Source organism: Mastigoproctus giganteus, chromosome 1, assembly GCF_048544385.1.
Source record: "Mastigoproctus giganteus isolate SK-2022 chromosome 1, ASM4854438v1, whole genome shotgun sequence".
NCBI lineage: Eukaryota > Metazoa > Arthropoda > Arachnida > Uropygi > Thelyphonidae > Mastigoproctus > Mastigoproctus giganteus.
The window spans coordinates 274,672,573-274,691,211 of NC_143575.1; the positions used below are offsets into that span (position 1 = coordinate 274,672,573).

At 35.7% G+C, this 18,639-nt stretch overlaps 1 protein-coding gene across 1 annotated transcript in view; it reads left to right on the forward strand.

Moving 5' to 3' along the window:
- Nhe3 (Na[+]/H[+] hydrogen exchanger 3) overlaps nucleotides 1-18,033 on the forward strand; it is a 330,876-nt gene extending 312,843 nt beyond the window's left edge. Inside the window, exon 19 of the mRNA XM_090377696.1 lies at nucleotides 17,670-18,033. Within this exon, the coding sequence (XP_090233822.1) occupies nucleotides 17,670-17,777 (108 nt within the window). The 3' untranslated portion in view covers nucleotides 17,778-18,033. The remainder of the gene's footprint in view (nucleotides 1-17,669) is intronic.
- The last annotated feature ends 606 nt before the right edge of the window (nucleotides 18,034-18,639 follow it).

Genomic DNA, 18,639 nt, shown 5'->3' on the forward strand with positions numbered 1-18,639 from the left:
TTGTAAAAATGTAAAATTGCTATTTGAAAGATTTATCAGTGATGTTATTTTATTTCTGTGTGTTAAATTTTGTAAGTTTATTCTGTATTTTATACCTGTCTTATTTTGCATATTTATTTTAATAAAAAAAAAATTTCTAACCTTGTTAGTATTTACAGTAGTTTTTTAACAGCAATTAGTTATGAATTAATTTTTTTATGTATAGATTGCTGTAATGACAACATCAAAATTGTTCTCCTTCAGTTGACTCCCAAAATTTCATGGTGTGCACGATATCTCCACTAAAGTTATAGCACTGTAATACCTATTATTCTGTTGCCACTTCAGTAATTAATTAGAGCCGTAACAAAATACATTGAGATACAATCTGACATTCTTTTGGCTGTCATAAGATAGTTTTTTGATGCATTATTCTCTTATTTGCATGGCAATGAAATGAATGCTAAGAAATAAATGATTGATTGCTGTTTAAGTTTATTAAGCCATTTACAATATAAGATATCAAAATGATACATTTAATATGAATTAAAATTAGTAATCAATTGCCATTTGTATTAAAGAGCTACAATCCTCTATTCCAGTTAAATCACATCTAAGAACATGTAATATATATATATATGTATTGTAAATGGATAAATGTGTAAAAGCTTATTCTGTGAGTTAGGAGTTCAGTGGGTGATGACTATGTATTAGTAATATCAAATGATGCCAGAAAGCAAGTTTTTGCAGCATCACCCCCCCCCCCCTTCCCTCCCAAAACACATGCTTCTTATTCATATCACTTGTCCATCTAATTCTTCTTTGAATTTATTCAAACTACCCACTGGCTAAAGGCAAACTTTCACACATTTTTCCTGCAACCATCCTTTCTCAACTTGAATTCATGTGTGTAGTCTGAGCAAGAGGAAGGATGCCATCAACATTAAGCTTACCAATTCAATCAAACACCTCAATCAGATCTCGCAGGCCTAGTCTCCAGATGCTGCAATTTTCAGAACCAAGCCTTTCTTTATAACAGCACCCTCTTGTTCCCCTCACTAATCTTATTGCTTATCTCTCCACCCATTTCAACAAATTGACACCTATCCTAAAATGAGGCTTGTAGACCTGTATGCAGTACCAAAGATGTGGTCCTGACCATTGCCTTATATACAAAAGAGTAATCGCCTCCTTATCCCTACTGGCAAAATTCCTGTATGACTTGACAAAACCCCATTGGCTATCCTAGCAGTTTGCCTACATTGCTCAAAGAACTTCATGTCTGAATGCACAGTTAACCCCCAGATGTTTTTCATTGTCCAATACCCTGGGTGTTGTAACACAGTTGGCCATTAATCTGAGATTACCATCTTATTGCTACTGCAAGATTTTTTAATGGCTGCTGCAGTTAGATAACTTTTCTGGATCTTGTTGTTAGCATTAGTAGAGGCATATGATGCAAGAAAGCAAACTTATGCAGTATCAGGGAAAAAAAAAAAAAAAAAACTGCTCCGATTTCACCCCTCTGTTCATTCCAAATACGTGTCCAGCTCAGCCTTAAATTTATTTAGGCTATCAACTTCCACAACAAAAGATGGAGGTCTGTTCCACCAATCAACTACCTGCTGGCTAAAGGCAAATTTCCGCACATCTCTCCTACAACTGCCTTTCTTCAATTTGAATTTATGCCCTCTCAGGTGATTATTCTGAGCAAGAGGAAGAATCCTATCAGCATGCTAAAACCATTCAAGGCTTTTATACACCTCAATTAAATCACATTGCAGGCATCTAGTCTCCAAACACTAATCTGCAAAACTTAGCCTTTCTTTGGAAGAGCAACCCTTTGTTCCATTCACTAATCTTGTTGCCCTTCTCTACTCGTTCCAACAACTCTACATCCTTCTTAAAATTAGGCCTGTAGACAGTACTCAAGGTGTAGCCTGACCATTGCCTTATACAAGGTGATAATCACCTCCTTATCCCTGCTAGAAAAATTCCTGTATATCATTGACAAGACACCATGAGCTACTCTTTCAGACCATCTGCACTGCTCAGAAAACTTCATATCTGCTTGCACAATTACCCCCAGGTCCTTTTCATTCTCTACCACTGTCGGTGTAGTACCACAGTTGATACGTTACTATGGGGTCACTGCTTCCCATATGTAGTACTTTACATTTGTCAATGTTAAACTTCATTTGCCAGCTCTCAGCCCATCTGCTCAACTTTTCTAGATCCTGTTGTAGTAGTGTACTGTCATTAGTGTCATTACCTGATTATTGTCATTAATCACCCTACCAACCCTCATACATTTACTGCAGACTTAGACATAAGCCTGATATGCTTTCATTTGTATCATTAATAAATATATAAAAACAACAATGGGGCCAGCACTGACCCTTGGAACTCTCTTGGAACTGCTCCAATTTTTAAAGAAGTTTTTTTATATGCAATAGTGTTGAAAGCTGTTCTTCAATCTAAATATATGATGCCAAAATAATTTTTTGCATCCAGTTCCTTTGTTACCATCATAATATCCAATCAGATTGGTCAAACAAGATTGCCTCTTAACAAATCCATACCGACTGCAGGATAACTGCATTTCTGTCTACATGGTCCTGCATTACTTTTCTGACCTGTGACTATTTTACTGCAAACAGGCCAAGTTAATAGGTCTGTAATTACTCATGTTACCCTTTGATCCCCCTTTGTGAATTGGTGATGTATTCATACATCTTCAGTCCATAGGGACCTCCTATGAATCCAAGGATACTCTCATGATCAGAGCCAAAACTAGTGTGGAGTAAGCAGGGCACCAGCTCCAGGTGCGGCATTTTAAGGGCGCATTAGACCAGTTAAATATTTTTAAAATGCTTCATTTTTGATTTAATTACAGTCGTACCTGTGTTTAATGAATTTCTTTATAGCAATTTTTTGAATTCCTTTTTTAATTACATTTAAAAGGTCTGTAGAATGAAGAAAATTTCCATATAACGAACGGATTACAAGAGACTTTTGTATGCCTTGTTTCCACCTCTGGCCTTTAGGCAATTTAATCAATTAGAAAATGCAGGTTAAGTGGATTACCATTCCACAATGTAAGCGGTATGTAAAGCGTATGCCACCACATACTGAGAAGTCATGCTAGTCAACTGCTTTCTATAACCAATCAAAAGATTAAGGTGTATTCCTGACATGGATAATAGCTTCTGGTCAACTTGTGTTCTTTGTTTAAAATAAAAATAAAAATTTTATTAAAAGAAATACTGCATTATCTTTGTACCTGCTACTTGTGGTTCTAGAAATTTCTGTGGTTTTGTGAGAGTAAAAAAAAAAATAAATCAGGAATTTATAATCACTTAAGGAAAAAAATATCAGGGAGGAACAGTGTTTTTACAAATTTTGAAAATAACAGAGAAACTTTTGTGACGTCACACCTCTGAGCTTTTTGGTTGTTCCTCCTCTGCTAACCACTGGAGGACAAACAAAATTTTTCAAATATCTGTTGAAATATCAACAGATATTTAAAAAATCATGTTTTATCAATTCTGCAGGATATAAAATCTGTAACCCCTTTACAACTTCTCCAATTCGTTCACGAGTATTGTCTAATAGAATCTTATTCAAATATAGAAATAGTGCTATGAATTTTTATTACCCTTCATGTGAAAGATCCTTCAAAGCGAGAAAAATTCAATTAAAATAATACACCTTCATTGCATATTTTTAGTTTAGGTTATAATGTTAAAAGTACTATATATTGTAATATTTTGTTTCTCTGATATACTAGATATATAAACAAACTATATGGTTTTCTAATTTCTTTGTACTTATGTATTTTCTTTGTAGTTTATACACAATTAAATTCTCTGTAGATATAAACAAATATTTGTAAGTTTCTTTTGCTTCGATATTTTTGTTTTGTTATATTCATTGTATTTAAAATATTTTATTAATAAATATATGCAAATTGTAGACAGTTGCAATAGTAATTTTTATAAATTCATAAAGATTGCAGAGGCATAGCAAGTGAATGCAGTGGGGGGGGATTTCCCCCGTGCACTGAGCTTTAGGGGCACAGACTTAAGGAATTATGTCACAATCAGGGGTGCCAGGGAGACACATTGCCACCAGGCATTGACAACCCTAGCAACCCTACTGAAAGACTGACTACCTGCATATAATGGGGGTGTACTTATAACATTTTTGCCCGAGGCATAGGATTGTTTAGTTCCGGCTCTGCTCATAATTATGGATAAAGGCTCTCATAATTATGACTTACTTGTTTTGCTGCCTCCCTTAATATAATTGGATAGATCACATGCAAGTTCTGAGGTCGAGGATTTCCTGTGCGGACGTGCCTTTCTGCCGCTCTTGGAATAGAGAAGTTTTTTCTGATTTATTTTCTGCTTTATTAGTTTAAATTGACATATTAACTTATTTCTAGAGTAGCTTTATATTCCTATTTACGGTACTTAAAGTTAAAATAACTTAGATAGAGATTTTGTAGGTATTACTTAGTATCGGAAAGGGTATCAAATCCACGTGTTTACCGTTCATAAACGGCCGCCATTGCTACGTGAAAATTAATCAGTAAAATCTATTAATCTTGTCGAACTTCATTGGCAATTAAATTGTAATTTTAACTATACATATAACCACTTAGGTTACGGAACATAAATAATTAGTAAAAATAAATAATTAATACATAACTTGATACAGAAGTTATATAAAGGGATTTCGTAGACAACACTCGTTACTGAAGCGCGATACAGCATATCCGGAATTCGATAGCATTAGCTTTGTATAGTATAGTGCATAATATAATATTGTCAATTAATCAGTACATCTATTAATCTTGTTAAACTTCATTGTCAATTAAATTGTACTTTTAACTATATATATATAACGACTTAGAGTACAAACGTAGCAAAAAATTAATACATACTTGATACGGAAGTTATATAAAGGGAACTTGTAGATAACACTCGATACCGAAAAATAAATATAGCGTTATAACTGTGTTAAGATACAAGTTTAAGGTTTTAATTTTGTTCTGAAATTGTAATTTTATTGACATTTAAATCGAAATCATGACTCTGACCAGAGCAGCAAAGCAAAAGGCTCAAGCTAATGGGAGTGCTGTGACTCAGGGGAGAACTGAGGGGGGCGGTTGCCCCCTGAATCACGGCCTTTTAAGATGCACTGTTTGCTTGATGTTTGCGGAGCAATCGGGTACGGGACATGATACTGCCATGGGGGATGTCTTTGTGTGTGCACGATGCAAGGAGTGCAAGGAAATTAGGCGACAACTCGGCGTTGTTATGGGCCTATATGAGACCTTGAAGGACAGGGTGGATGCCCTCGAAGGAAATAAATTGAGGGGCCCATCAAGCTCTCAGCTGCCCACATCAACACCAGAGCTTGGACTTGGTCATCTTGCAACACAGAGGCAGCCCCCAAGGCAGAATGCACTGGTCCAACAGGAACTAGTAGTTGTTGGTGACTCAATTGTCAGGGAAACGGGGAACATGCTTTGTAAAAAGGATAGGTGGAACAGGACCAGGGTATGTCTGCCAGGGGCAAAGGTTGATGACGTTGTAGAGCAGATATCATCTTTTAAGGGCACAAAAGGTGATATAGTTGTACACGTTGGCACTAATGATATTAAGAGTAGGAGACCAGCGGAATTACTTAACAAGTACAGGTCACTGTTGAAAAAAAGCCGTGAAGTAGGGTTGAATTTGAAAGTGTCTGCAATTCTGCCCAGACACGATAGGAGGGAGTATATGATGAGAGCCTTGTCGATCAATTCGGCCCTGGAAAGATTGTGCAAGGCTGAAGGGGTAGAATTTTTTTCAGCCTGGACTGTACTTGTTAACAGGAGAGATTGCTTCTACAGGGATGGGATACATTTAAATAGAAAGGGTGCAAGAATATTTGCTGATGCTATCGAGGCAGTGTTAGGTGGGTCGGAAAACTGCTAGCTTGGGGGGAGACAAAGACTAATGGATTAACAGTAGCCACGGGCAGAGGTGAAAGAGATTCTTGCACTGCTTCTATTGGAATGAGCAGAAGCCTGAAAAACAAGATGCAGGATATTTCAGAGACTGCTGGAAGTCATTGCGGTACAAGAAAACACATGGGTTGTGTTAGGGTAGCTAAGAATAGAAACAGGTGCATGTATACTTGCGTGTACACTAATGCTAGGAGTTTAGTAAATAAATTTGATGAATTTGAGGTATTACTCAAAACATCAAAGGCAGATATTGTTGGGATATCAGAGACGTGGTGTCACACAGATATAAGGAATGCAGAACTGGAATTTGGGGAGTACAACGTCCACAGAAAGGATAGACAGGATAGGAAGGGAGGAGGGGTTATGCTATTAGTTAAAAAACACATAAAATCCAAGGAAGTGAAGCCAGTTGACATCGCTGGACAGTGCAGTGTTGAGTCAGTTTGGTGTGACATAAGCATAGGTAAATCAAAATTGAGAGTAGGAGTGTGCTATAGGCCTAATGACTCTGATGAGTATAATAAGATACTGTACAGGGAAATAGAGTGGGCCAGTAAATCAGAGAGTCTTATAATGGGGGATTTTAATTTCCCAGATATTGACTGGAATTTGTGGGTTGGTCACTCACACACTAGCAAGGCTTTTGTGGATTTATTGGATGATTGTTTTCTACACCAGCATGTTCGGGAGGCAACTAGAGGGAGTAATACTCTTGATCTGATTATCAGTAGTGATTCTTCATGCATTAGGAATCTGCAGATAAATGAACCACTGGGTGGCAGTGATCACAGTGTGCTGAAGTGGGATTTACTCAAGGAGGTAACTACCATCAGAGGTAAAGGGAAGGGTTTTTGCTTTCGTAAAGGAGACTATGCTGGTCTGAGACAGTATTTAAATTCTATACAGTGGGACCAACTGATGATGTTACCAACAGCAAATTCAAAATGGGAAGCATTCAAGGAACTAATCTTGGAAGCTACCAGGCTTTACATACCAACCAAGAAATATTGTTCAAGGTTCAGGCCTAAATGGTTGTCAGATGAACTAATGAGACATATGGCAGAGAAGAAAAATGCATGGGATACATACAAATTAATGGGTGACGTGGAAGCCTATGATAGATATAAGTTGGTCTGTAACCAAGTCACAAAGGAGATTAGGCAGGCAAAGGCAGATTATGAGAAATCCTTGGCAAAGGATGCGAAGAAAAACAGAAAAGAGTTCTTTACCTATTTAAACTCAAGAAGGAAAGGGATGAATCAGATTGGTCCACTGGATGTTGATGGTTCAACAGTTGAGGATCCAGCTCAGGTGGCTAACAATCTAAACGAGTATTTTGCATCTACATTCACACATGAGGAGTTATTCAGGAAGGGGAATGTCGTAGGTGAAGTAAACATTGGCAGTGAGCTAGATGATTTTCTAATAACTGAGAGGAAAGTGGAGGAGAAATTGTTGAGGATAAACATAAAAAAGGCACCCGGGGTGGATGGGATCTATCCAGTTATATTAAAGGAGGCAGCAAAGGAAGTAAGCAAACCCCTAGCCATAATTATGAGAGCTTCTTTGGACTCAGGGGAGGTACCCATGGACTGGAGATGTGCAAATGTAACCCCAATTCACAAAGGAGGATCAAAGGCTGACACAAGTAATTATAGACCTGTTAGTTTAACTTCGGTTCCAGGAAAATTAATGGAGGCACTGGTTAAAGAAGCACTGCAGGATCATCTGGACAAGAATTCAGTTATAGCTCAGACACAGCATGGGTTTGTTAAGGGCAGGTCTTGTCTGACCAATTTGATTGGATACTATGATGTAGTCACAAAAGAACTGGATGCAGGGAATAACTTTGATATTATATATTTGGATCTTAGAAAGGCTTTTGATACTGTTGCGCATGGAAGACTGCTGCACAAATTGGAGAAGTGTGGCATTCGAGGCAAATTGCTGCTATGGATAAAGGGATGGTTGAGTGGCAGAAGACAGAGAGTGGTAATCAATGGACACTGCTCAACGTGGACTAATGTTATTAGTGGAGTTTCTCAGGGTTCAGTGTTGGGTCCATTGTTGTTTTCTGTATTTATAAATGATATTGATGATGGTGTATCAGGCTTAATGTCCAAGTTTGCAGACGATACAAAGGTTGGCAGGGTTGTTAAGGACACTACTGATACTATGCTGCTGCAACAGGATCTGGAAAGGTTGAGCAGATGGGCTGAGAGGTGGCAAATGAAGTTTAACATTGACAAATGTAAAGTACTACATATGGGAAACAGTAACCCCAGATCAACGTATCAACTCTGTGGTACTACGCTGACAGTGGTAGAGAATGAAAAGGACCTGGGGGTAATTGTGCAGGCAGATATGAAGTTCTCTGAGCAGTGCAGACGAGCTGCAAGAGTAGCTCATGGTGTCTTGTCAATGATATACAGGAATTTTTCTAGCAGGGACAGGGATGTGATTATTCCCTTGTATAAGGCATTGGTCAGGCCACACCTTGAGTACTGTATACAGGTCTGGAGGCCTCATTTCAAGAAGGATGTAGAGCTGCTGGAACGAGTACAGAGAAGGGCAACAAGATTAGTGAATGGAACAAAGGGTTGCTCTTACGAAGAAAGGCTTAAGTTTTGCAAATTACAGAGCCTGGAGACTAGGCATCGCCGAGGTGATCTGATAGAGGTGTACAAGGCTTTGAATGGCTTGGGCATGCTCAATGCCGATGGAATTCTTCCTCTTGCTCAGAATAATCACCTGAGAGGGCATAAATTCAAATTGAGGAAGGACGGATGTCGGATAGATGTGCGGAAATTCGCCTTTAGCCAGCGGGCAGTTGGTTTGTGGAATAGACTTCCATCGCTTGTTGTTGAAGTTGATAGCCTAAACAAATTTAAGGCTCAGCTGGACAGGTATTTCGAAAGAATTGAGGGGTGAAATGGGAGTAGTGGTTGTGTTTTTTTTTTTTTTTTTTTTTTTTCTTTTTTTTTTTGGCTGATGCTGAATAAGCTTGCTTTCTTGCATCATATGCCTCTACTGATGCTAATGCTAAAATGCTAATCCCAGGTGCCTTCTTTATATTTAGCTTCAATAAGTTCTCTTCCAGTTTGCTCTGTTATCTCAAAATCACTTAGCTTCCTGAATTAGAATTTGATACATTTTTGGCATTCCCGTCCTTAAGCTCCTAACTGTTTGGATGTGGCATGTGTTTGGACTTGTTTGAAAGAGTGGGGAAATTACAAATCCCTGATTAGAAGAACGGTATCTGTAATGGTACCTGTAGAAAAGGCATGCACGGAAATTGAATGTCTATGAGACAAAGTGAAGAGACTTTGTAAGAAACAGTTCATTGATTAAATCAGTTACCATCTTTTGAGTAGAGTAGAGGCTTAAGTGTGTTTCTGAAGGTGCCATTCATGGTAAAGCATACCATGGATAGCAGATTTAAGAAATAAAAATGAGAGATTACATAGGATTGGGGTTAACCGTATCCCTATCTCCTCGGGTTTGGTGGACCCGGTTCAAAGGTCAACTTATAAATTCTATAATTTTTACTCTATGGACACAGCTGAAATTCGCTATACGTGAAGCCAGAACTGTTTTCTTTGATTTTCCCACTTCAATTTTCAAAAATTTCTATTGAATTTCGCGCAAATGAGAAAAATGTGACATCAAGTGTGTATTTTTTTAGGCCTTTTTCTGTTATTTTTCTAACCCCACCCGAATTAACCTATGGCTTATGAAACCCGATATCTGATTCGTTTGTTTGTTTTGGAGCGGGAGTTTCTGTTTACAGAGCGAAATTGTTTTCGTGGCGCGAGGTGTGAGAATGAAGCTGGCGGTTACGTCACCTATCCTCGATACAGCTACATCGAGAGAGGGTCAAACGCGTTTTATGTCTCCGCGCGGCTACTGGACGCTAAGAAAATAAACAAAACACGGGCGAGCTACTGTTAGTCGATAAAGCGAAACAGTAGCAACAACTATTTATTTATTGAAGGGCGAACAGATCGTATTTCCTTTCTTCAACGTGTATTACTCTTACGAACAGAAATTCATGTTGGAAACGGGACAAACTAGGGTAAAACTGATAAGCATTAGATAAAAAAAAAAGTTTGCTTTATTGTAATTGATTTCAGTAAACAATATCGGAACAGCAATTTCCTGGGTTTGATCTTCTAACGAAATTTCGAGAAAATATTTCTATTTATAGCTGCGTTATGAACTTCGAAAACTGGTGCATCGAAGGAAAGAAAAAAAACTCATATGCTACGAATAACGGGTTATTTCTTGAAATATGTATTCTTCACAAAAATGCAAGATTTCAAACAACACAAAACCAACAGATTGCGGCTAACGGATGCTCAAAAAGTATTGTTAGAAAATATTTGCTTGTTACGCTTTGTGATGTCATCGCAAAGGGAGAAATTCTGTTTTAGTACAGAAGCTGAATAAATCCACTGTCATCTGCTGTTCAGAGCTGTAATAAAAAGAAAAACCCCGCTGAAAAATAGATTTTCTCCCCATCACTTCTTTTGTTTTGCTATGGTTTATGGCGAGCAATTTCACACAATCAAATCCGTGACTGCTAAATGCGGTGCGGTTTCTTGTATTCTCTCTCTCTATTTCGGGATCTCATGACTAAGTGGTCATCCCGGAGTATAAACAGAAATTTGTTCATCAGAATGCTGCCCACCAATGGCACCAATTATCAACTCTTTTACTGCCCTTCTAATTTTCAATATATGCAGAAAATCGACTTGGGCAAAATTCGAAAGTGCTACTTCAATTAGGAGCAAAAACGGTTTCCCCCAACAAAACGAATTACTTTCAGAACAATAAAAGGACAGCTACTGATAAGTTCCTGACTGGAAGGAAGGAAGGAACTTCGGCATCTTTGATGAAACATTCATTGCGACTTCAGCATCTGTGATAAAACTAATTAGAAAAGTTGCCAAAATTATTATGTTCTTGAGAATTCATAATATATTTTTTTTAAATTCAAACTATGAAAATATCATGATACAAATAAAAATAATTATTTGAACTTCCTTTGGCTTTACTGGGTTAAAAATATGACAACCGAAATTTACTTTTTTTTTTTTTTTTCTTATTTGCATAAAATATCAAAAAATTACAGCTGTTATAATTTCATAAACAAGAGACAAATTGAGTACTACAATAAAAAAGTGAACACAATCAGATCTTGGAAAGCCTTGCTTTTTTCAGTTCAAACTCAGTAAGGCGAAACAGGAAACAACCAAACCTGCAGAACAAGACTTTCACTTGCAATATCGAAATTCAATTGCACAGGACAAGAATACACTGCATACAAACCTTATTCGTGAAAGATTATTTATTGATAAATTGCTTGGATATCATAATAATATAATATATTGTTTACTTAGAAATAATAATTACACAAGATCAGGATTTCATTCATAATAACATTGCCAAGTTAGGGACTGTAACCACTTCAAAGTAGTTACAGCTGTGGACCTTTGACAATCTACCCTAAGGGTTTTTTTTCCAAAAGTGAATGAAAGGAACTGGAAATTTCAGGAAAATGAACCCTGTTTTCCTTCTTTTGGCAAACAGCTACTCTGTCAGCGCAAGAGAAGTGAAATTACATTTGCAACTCAGAATGAAATTCCGGCATCCAAACACATGACACTTTATGGTGAATTTTTCCCGGCGTGTGTGTGATAATGAAAATTCAATTTTTCCCTCGAAATTTTTTGATGGTATCAAATGCATATCAAGGAAATATCGAAGTATTCAATAACAATTACTTACAATTTCCTAACACGTTACTACGAGACGAGTAATGGATTGTGAAAACAATGCGTTATTCGTAGCGTATTTTTTTTTGTTTGCAGACCAGGTAAGATGCATGCGAAGTTCCTTCGACATCAGTTTAAAAGTTTATAACGCAGCTATGAATAGAAAATTTTTTTTTTTGAAATTTCGTAAGAAGATCAAATATACATCCATGAAATTGCTGTTCTGATTTAGTCCTCTAAAAACAATTACAATAAAGCGAACTTCTTTTTTTATGAAATGCGCATTGTGGTGATCAGTTTTACGACAGTTTCTTTTTTCCTTCCGTTTCCAGTGTAGCTTCCAATAGATGAATTTCCTTGATTTTTTGTTAGTAGATACAATACATACTGAAGAAAAGAAAGAAGGCATTTTTGTTCTTCAAAACCAATTCGTTGCAATTCTTTCATACAGCAATTACGAAAAGCAGTAAAGCAACTGTTGTGAGAGAGCCATGCAAATTAGTGGTCGCAAGTAATGATGCCCAACTGTTTGTTTTCCACGAAAATTGTTTACAGTTTTATTTTCTCCTTGGATCACCTTGGTAACGCTAATGACGTAAGCTTGACCAGTCAATTATCTCTCTGCGTGCGTTGATTCGTTTTAGCCAGAGGCGCCGAGCTGACGCGCGAATTTTTGAACTAATGCTGTAACGCGTTTTATTTTCAAAGCTTGGATCTTGTTTTGCCGACATCAAAATTTAATAAATTGAAATGTGATCGTACATTTTTGCTGTTTTAGAGTGAATTAATAGTTTTTGCTGAGCGCTAAAGGTAGGAAATCAAAGAATATACTTCTGTTTATGTATATTGAGAGTTTCAATTTTGTAAATTGAGTAGAAATTATGGAAATTATTAGTTTCTCTCGGTGGGGGGGCAATTTTCAAGTGAGATTAAAAATTAGGGTTATGGGGGAGGCGAGTGGAACAGGGTTAACTAAGTTTTATTCATCCTACTGAAGAATTACCTAGAGATTGGCACTTAAAGAATTGGTTGAAGATATTCAAGAAGCTGAAGCTGTTTGTTCAGGTCAAAGTTTTTCAATTTATCAAGGTAAACTATGGGTACTATTTCCAATCAGTTGAAGAAGATCATTAATATACACAAGGAAAAGAGTGGGAGAAAGAACTTGAGAACACCAGCATTAGTTGAAAAATTAAAAGGCAGCATCATCTACTATCACCTGCAGTGAACTGCCAGAGAGAAAACTGGATACCAGTTGCAAAAAAACATGGAAACTTGTTTAGATCTTTATGCAAAATATGATCAAAATCCTTAGAAATATCAAAAGCTTGACTTTCACCAAATCTTTTCCATTAAATTTGTCTGAAGACGAGTAATGTAAGCCAGTATATCACCAGTGGATCAACACTGATGGAATCCATACTCTCAATCATTGATCTGATAGAAGGTTTCAAGATAGTTTAGAAGTTTGACAGTTAGCAGTTATCATCCTACTGCTTACTTTCACTCTTTTCAAAATAATGGGTTTCTCCATTAGTTTGGAAAGAGTGGAGGTAAGTGCAGTGAGATGATAATTGGACAGGAGGGATTTCTCACCTTTTTTAGGAATTGGCTGATGAAGGATGCATACCAGTAGATACCTTTTCATTCACACCGCTCTTTTAGTGTGAAAAAATAAAGCAGTATTATATAACCAGCTTTATAACAAATTCCTTTAGATAGTTTTTAAATCTTTACTTCCATGCATTAAACTAAATAAGGGTTTGTGGGTTTTTGTTTTGTAAAAATATAAGAAGCTTTATCTGAAATAGGAAAGAATACTGGTATAATTCTTGTGGATATTTAAATTTAAGTTTTATTACTGGTGTATAAAATACACCATACATGCAGCCAGAGGGCTAACGAAAGTTAGCATTATTGAAATGCAGGCAGAAATGAATTATGCGATTATGGAAATATAATTCACTTGTGAAATAATACACCCAAATCAATGTATAATAAAACCTATATTATTTCTAGGTGGTAGATGATTCTCAACAAACAGTGCAATACCACCACTTTGCTTATTGGAAGCTTCAAGTGATGAAGCCCATGTTTAGTCTTCAGAGCAAAGCTCCCATCTCAGTTCTCCTAATTATTCCCTGTATGATTCCCTTTTGCTTCAAAAGTGATACTTGTACTTATCCACTCTGCTGTTCCCTGTCAGAAACTTAATAATTTGGAATCTTCTCTTTTCAACCTTCTCAGCTTTAAATTGCTCTTCCCTTCTATGTCAAATTCATCAGTTGCCTTTATCATTCTATCAATTTTTTGTAATTGGGTATCCAGTTTCTTCCCCCCCCCCCACCACTCACTGTGATTGATGGTAGACGGCGATCTGTCTTCTAACTTCTTTACTAATGCAAGTGTTCCCAAAGTTCATTTCTTTCTCACACTCTTTTCTTCTTGCATATTAATTACCTTCCATTGACTGGAAATCCTATCCATAGTTTTGCTGATGATAGCACATTTCATTCCGCCTTCTAGTTTGAGAAGCTTCGCCCTGGACAAACAGCTTCAACATCTTGAATATCCACTACTGAATTCCTAAATGCTGATCTCCAGGTAATTCTGCAGTGGGGCAAAGATAACTTAGTTGATTTCAATCCTAAACCTCAGTCCTGTCTTATATCTTGCAAAAAAAGTTTCATCTACTCCATCTTCAATGACACTCAGATTTCTAGATGAAATCGTATATCTCTATTAGGTATTACCCTGCCTTTTAATCTCTTGGTACAAGCACATCATAAATGTTGCTTCCTCTGCATGTAAAGAACTGGGTTTTCTCTTGCACTCTCAGTATTATTTTCTTCCAAACAGCTGCTCACTCTGCATAAATTGCAAATCTGCCTTACCATGGAATATTGTTCCATCATTTTGGGCAGTGCCCCCAAAACCTCTCTCAGGCTTCTAGATTCCATTCAAAGGAGTGCAGTTAGGTTAATTAATGACCCATCTCTAACAAAGTCTCTCCACTCTAACTCATAAATGTTCTGTTTCTGCTGCATGCCTTTTCTATAGACAGGCACTGTTCTTCTGAATTGGCTTCTATAATCCCCCCCTCTCCCCCCCCTCCAAAGCAGTCTGAACACTTACTACAACCAGTCAGCATCCTTTTACTGTTCAACTTCCGTTTTCTAGAACAACCTCCCTTCATACATATTTCCTGAAAATTATAATTACAGAAATTCAAGTCTAATGTCCACAAGTATCTTCTTTCATCCTCTAAACCTTCAACCCATGCTTGGTACTAAGTACTGTAGGTTTTAATACTTGTCGTGTTTGTGGTTTTCGTATAAAATGATTTGCACATTTGTCACAGAAAAATTATTTCATCTACATTTCATTTTACTTTCACATTATAATTTATATTTTCAATATTACATGAAACTTGACCTATGAAACCTTGACCTATATTATTTCTGACAATATAGGTCTGATCTTTAGAATCCTTGGCAAAGTGACAACCGGTTTCAATTGGAATGCAATTGTATTCCAGTATGCTGTAGTCAAATGTTTTTGAAAGTTTTCCCTGAGTATTCTTAATCAAGTTGTAATAATTATATGAATTTTTGCACATATACACATTTATATATTCTATATGAAAATTTTGAAATCCCCATTCAAAGTAATATTATGTGCTTGCCATAATGCAGGCACATGTTTTTTCTAGAAACCATAACAAAAATTGTCTCATAAGCAGATGAGACAATTTTGTCTCATATGCTGGCTAAGTTCTAACATAATATTTGAAGGACTTAATGTAGTTGTATGATCTATATGAAAGCAGAAGCTTTAATTTCATGTATAGCATACTCCACCAAAACTGTCACATTTGTACTTCTAGGGTTTGATGGATGTTTTTATTTTTCTGGAAAGTTTTTAGCTTTTTCCCAGATTTCTATTCTAAAGGTTCTTATGTATTATGTTTTATTTATTAATTTGAACTTAAATGGTGCTGTTAAGTAGCTTGGAAGTCCAATGTAAGTGGCTCTGCTTCTTTTTAGCACAGAGAATATTGATAATTTTTTAGCAGACAAGTTTATTTTTCAGTTACGTTTATTGCAGGATTTGATTGATTTGTTCACTTGTAAATGGTTAATTCTCTTAATTATTTCTTTTTTTTATGTACTGTATTTATATATATATATATATATATATATATATATATTAAAAAAAAATTTTATTTTTTTTTTTTAAACTTTGCAGCATTTGAGGATTGATTTCTTTTCCTGTTAGTATTGTTTTCTGTTGTAGGATTTTTTTTTTTTTCAATTTGATGTTTATTTACCCATTTTATTTTTCATGCATTGAGAATCCACAGATAAAGGAACCACTAGGTGGCACTGATCACAGCTTGCTTATGTGGGATTTACTTAAAGATGTAACTACCACCACAGGTAACAGGAAGGGTTTTTGCTTTCGTAATAGTGACTACAGTTGTCTCAGACAGTTTTCAAATTCTATACAATGGGACTGGCTGACGATGTTAACAACAGCCAATTCTAAATGGCAAGCATTCAAGGGAGTAATTTTGGAAGCTACTAGGCTTTTTGTCCCAATTAAGAAATACTCTTCAAGGTTTAGGCCTAAATGGATGACAGATGTACTAATGAGATTCATGGCAGAGAAGAAAAAAACCTGATAATAAAAATTATCAGGTAACAAGAAAACTATAGTAGTTATAAGCTAGTCAACTAGTGAAGTGAAGTGAACAAGTGAAGCTAGTTAGACAAGTGAAGGCAGATTATGAGAAATCTTTAGCAAAGGATGCAAATAAAAACAGCAAAGACATCTTTATTGATTCGATTGTTAATGATCCTGCTCAGGTAGCTGACAAACTGAATGAATATTTTGCATCCTCATTCTCGCATGAGGAAGTCTGTAGGTAAGTGGAGGCCAGAAACTCATCAAACTCTAGCAGGGAGCTAAATGATTTTGTAATAACTGAGTGCAAAGTGGAGGAGAAATTGTTGAAGTTGAAGATTCCAGGAGGTTTGATATCAATTGTCCAACCTTTGAATGTTTGCCTTGAGTAGCTAACTTAAATGTAAAGTTTGTTTGTGCAATAAACAAACTTTTTAAGTGGAATAAACAGATGGAAAATGGAGAAAAAAGTTGCACGAAAGATGGAAACATGCAAGAAGTCCCACTGAGCACTTTGTGTGAATTCATGATAAACATATGGAATAAAATTGGAGTGAAAACTGAAACTTATTTATTTTTTTTTTTAAATGAGTGTGTTATACTCGTTTTGGATATCAAATGCAATTGATAGAGATGATTTATTATGGAAAAATGATGATGAAGAAAGTAATTTATTGGATAATGAGTGGGATCCTAACAATGGCATTGCATGAAGCTGCAGAGGACATTTTCAGATGTGTTGTTACATATTTATTAAGGTAGAAATAAATAATTTAAAAATACTTTTCTTATTAATCAATAAACATATGACATTTGAGTGTTGTTTTTACTTATTTTTATACAGTATAATCTTTTTTTTTTTTTTTAAGATAATTTTTTAGGCCATAAAAAGTTGACTTATATACTGTATATTCTTGTATAAAAATAAGTATTAAATTAATAAATTATCTCATTTGCGTAGCTTCCCATTGATAAGTGCCAGTTAGTACCAGATGCATCTCTGGAAAATGACAAAAACTTGCATATTTTATGTAAATAGTAATCTTGTAACTAAATAACAACTCAGACATTTCATTATAAAAAATTTTTTTGCCCAAGTGAAGTTTAAATTAGTAAAGGTATTTGTATAAAATTAAACTTTCAGTTGCTTTTATTTTATTTGCAACAGCTGTTACTGATATTGTTCTTTTTTCCTCCCTCTCTCTCAGAGTAACTCTGCCCTTGAAGGTGATTTGGGACTAGCAGCAAACCTTGCTGAGACAGAACCTACTGATACAACTGTAAGAATTCCTGGTCCAAGGGGGGATTTTGTATGAAAGTCAAGTGTTATTTTGTCAGTATTTATATAAGAAGTTAAAACTACAATATGTATTATATGCCAAATGCTACCAGTTAGGTGGGGAGGGGAGTGTATGCCAACAAAAGCCTGCAAAAAAGTTAACACATTCTGTAAAATACCTCCATTGCCAGTTATCAAAAGTCTTCAGAATTTTGTGACATTTTATAACTTGAATATTGTGATATTTTCTTAAGGTAGAAATTGTCAAGAAATTATGAAGTTGAGATAATTAAAATATCCAGTATTAAAAGCGCTATTTCCATAGGTTATTGATAACCTTTAGAAGATGATAATAATAATGGAAGAGTTAAAAAATAATAATAAAATAAACTTGAAATACTAAAAGAAATTGTTGATAATGGTTACTATCATTTGTATGGAAAATTTACTGATAATGAAATTCATGATATTGGAGGTTGTTGTTGGGCTTGCTTGCAGTTGTTTGTGTATTGTTTGACTTTTGATAAAGTGCCCATAACAGAACTAATTAATTGCATTCCAGACTTTACTACAATGTTCTTAGCCTCCAATATTACTAGTTATGACTTTGTTGCATTCTTACAAAACATGTTTAAGCACATATTTTGTAACATGTACTTGAATGTTCTGTAAGGTTCATTTTTGAACTGTATACCACAGTTGTTAGTACTATTCAAAGTGTCAATAAAATTCAAAACTGAGGTGCATATTATGTCACTTTATATAAAACTGTATGTGAATATTGCAGTTGGTAGATAATTATATATTCTTAGTGCCTGCTTAGTAGAAAATTTTAACATTTAAACTCACACACTGTCAAAGAAGGCTTTCTGGAAAGATTACAATTCAAGCACTCACTT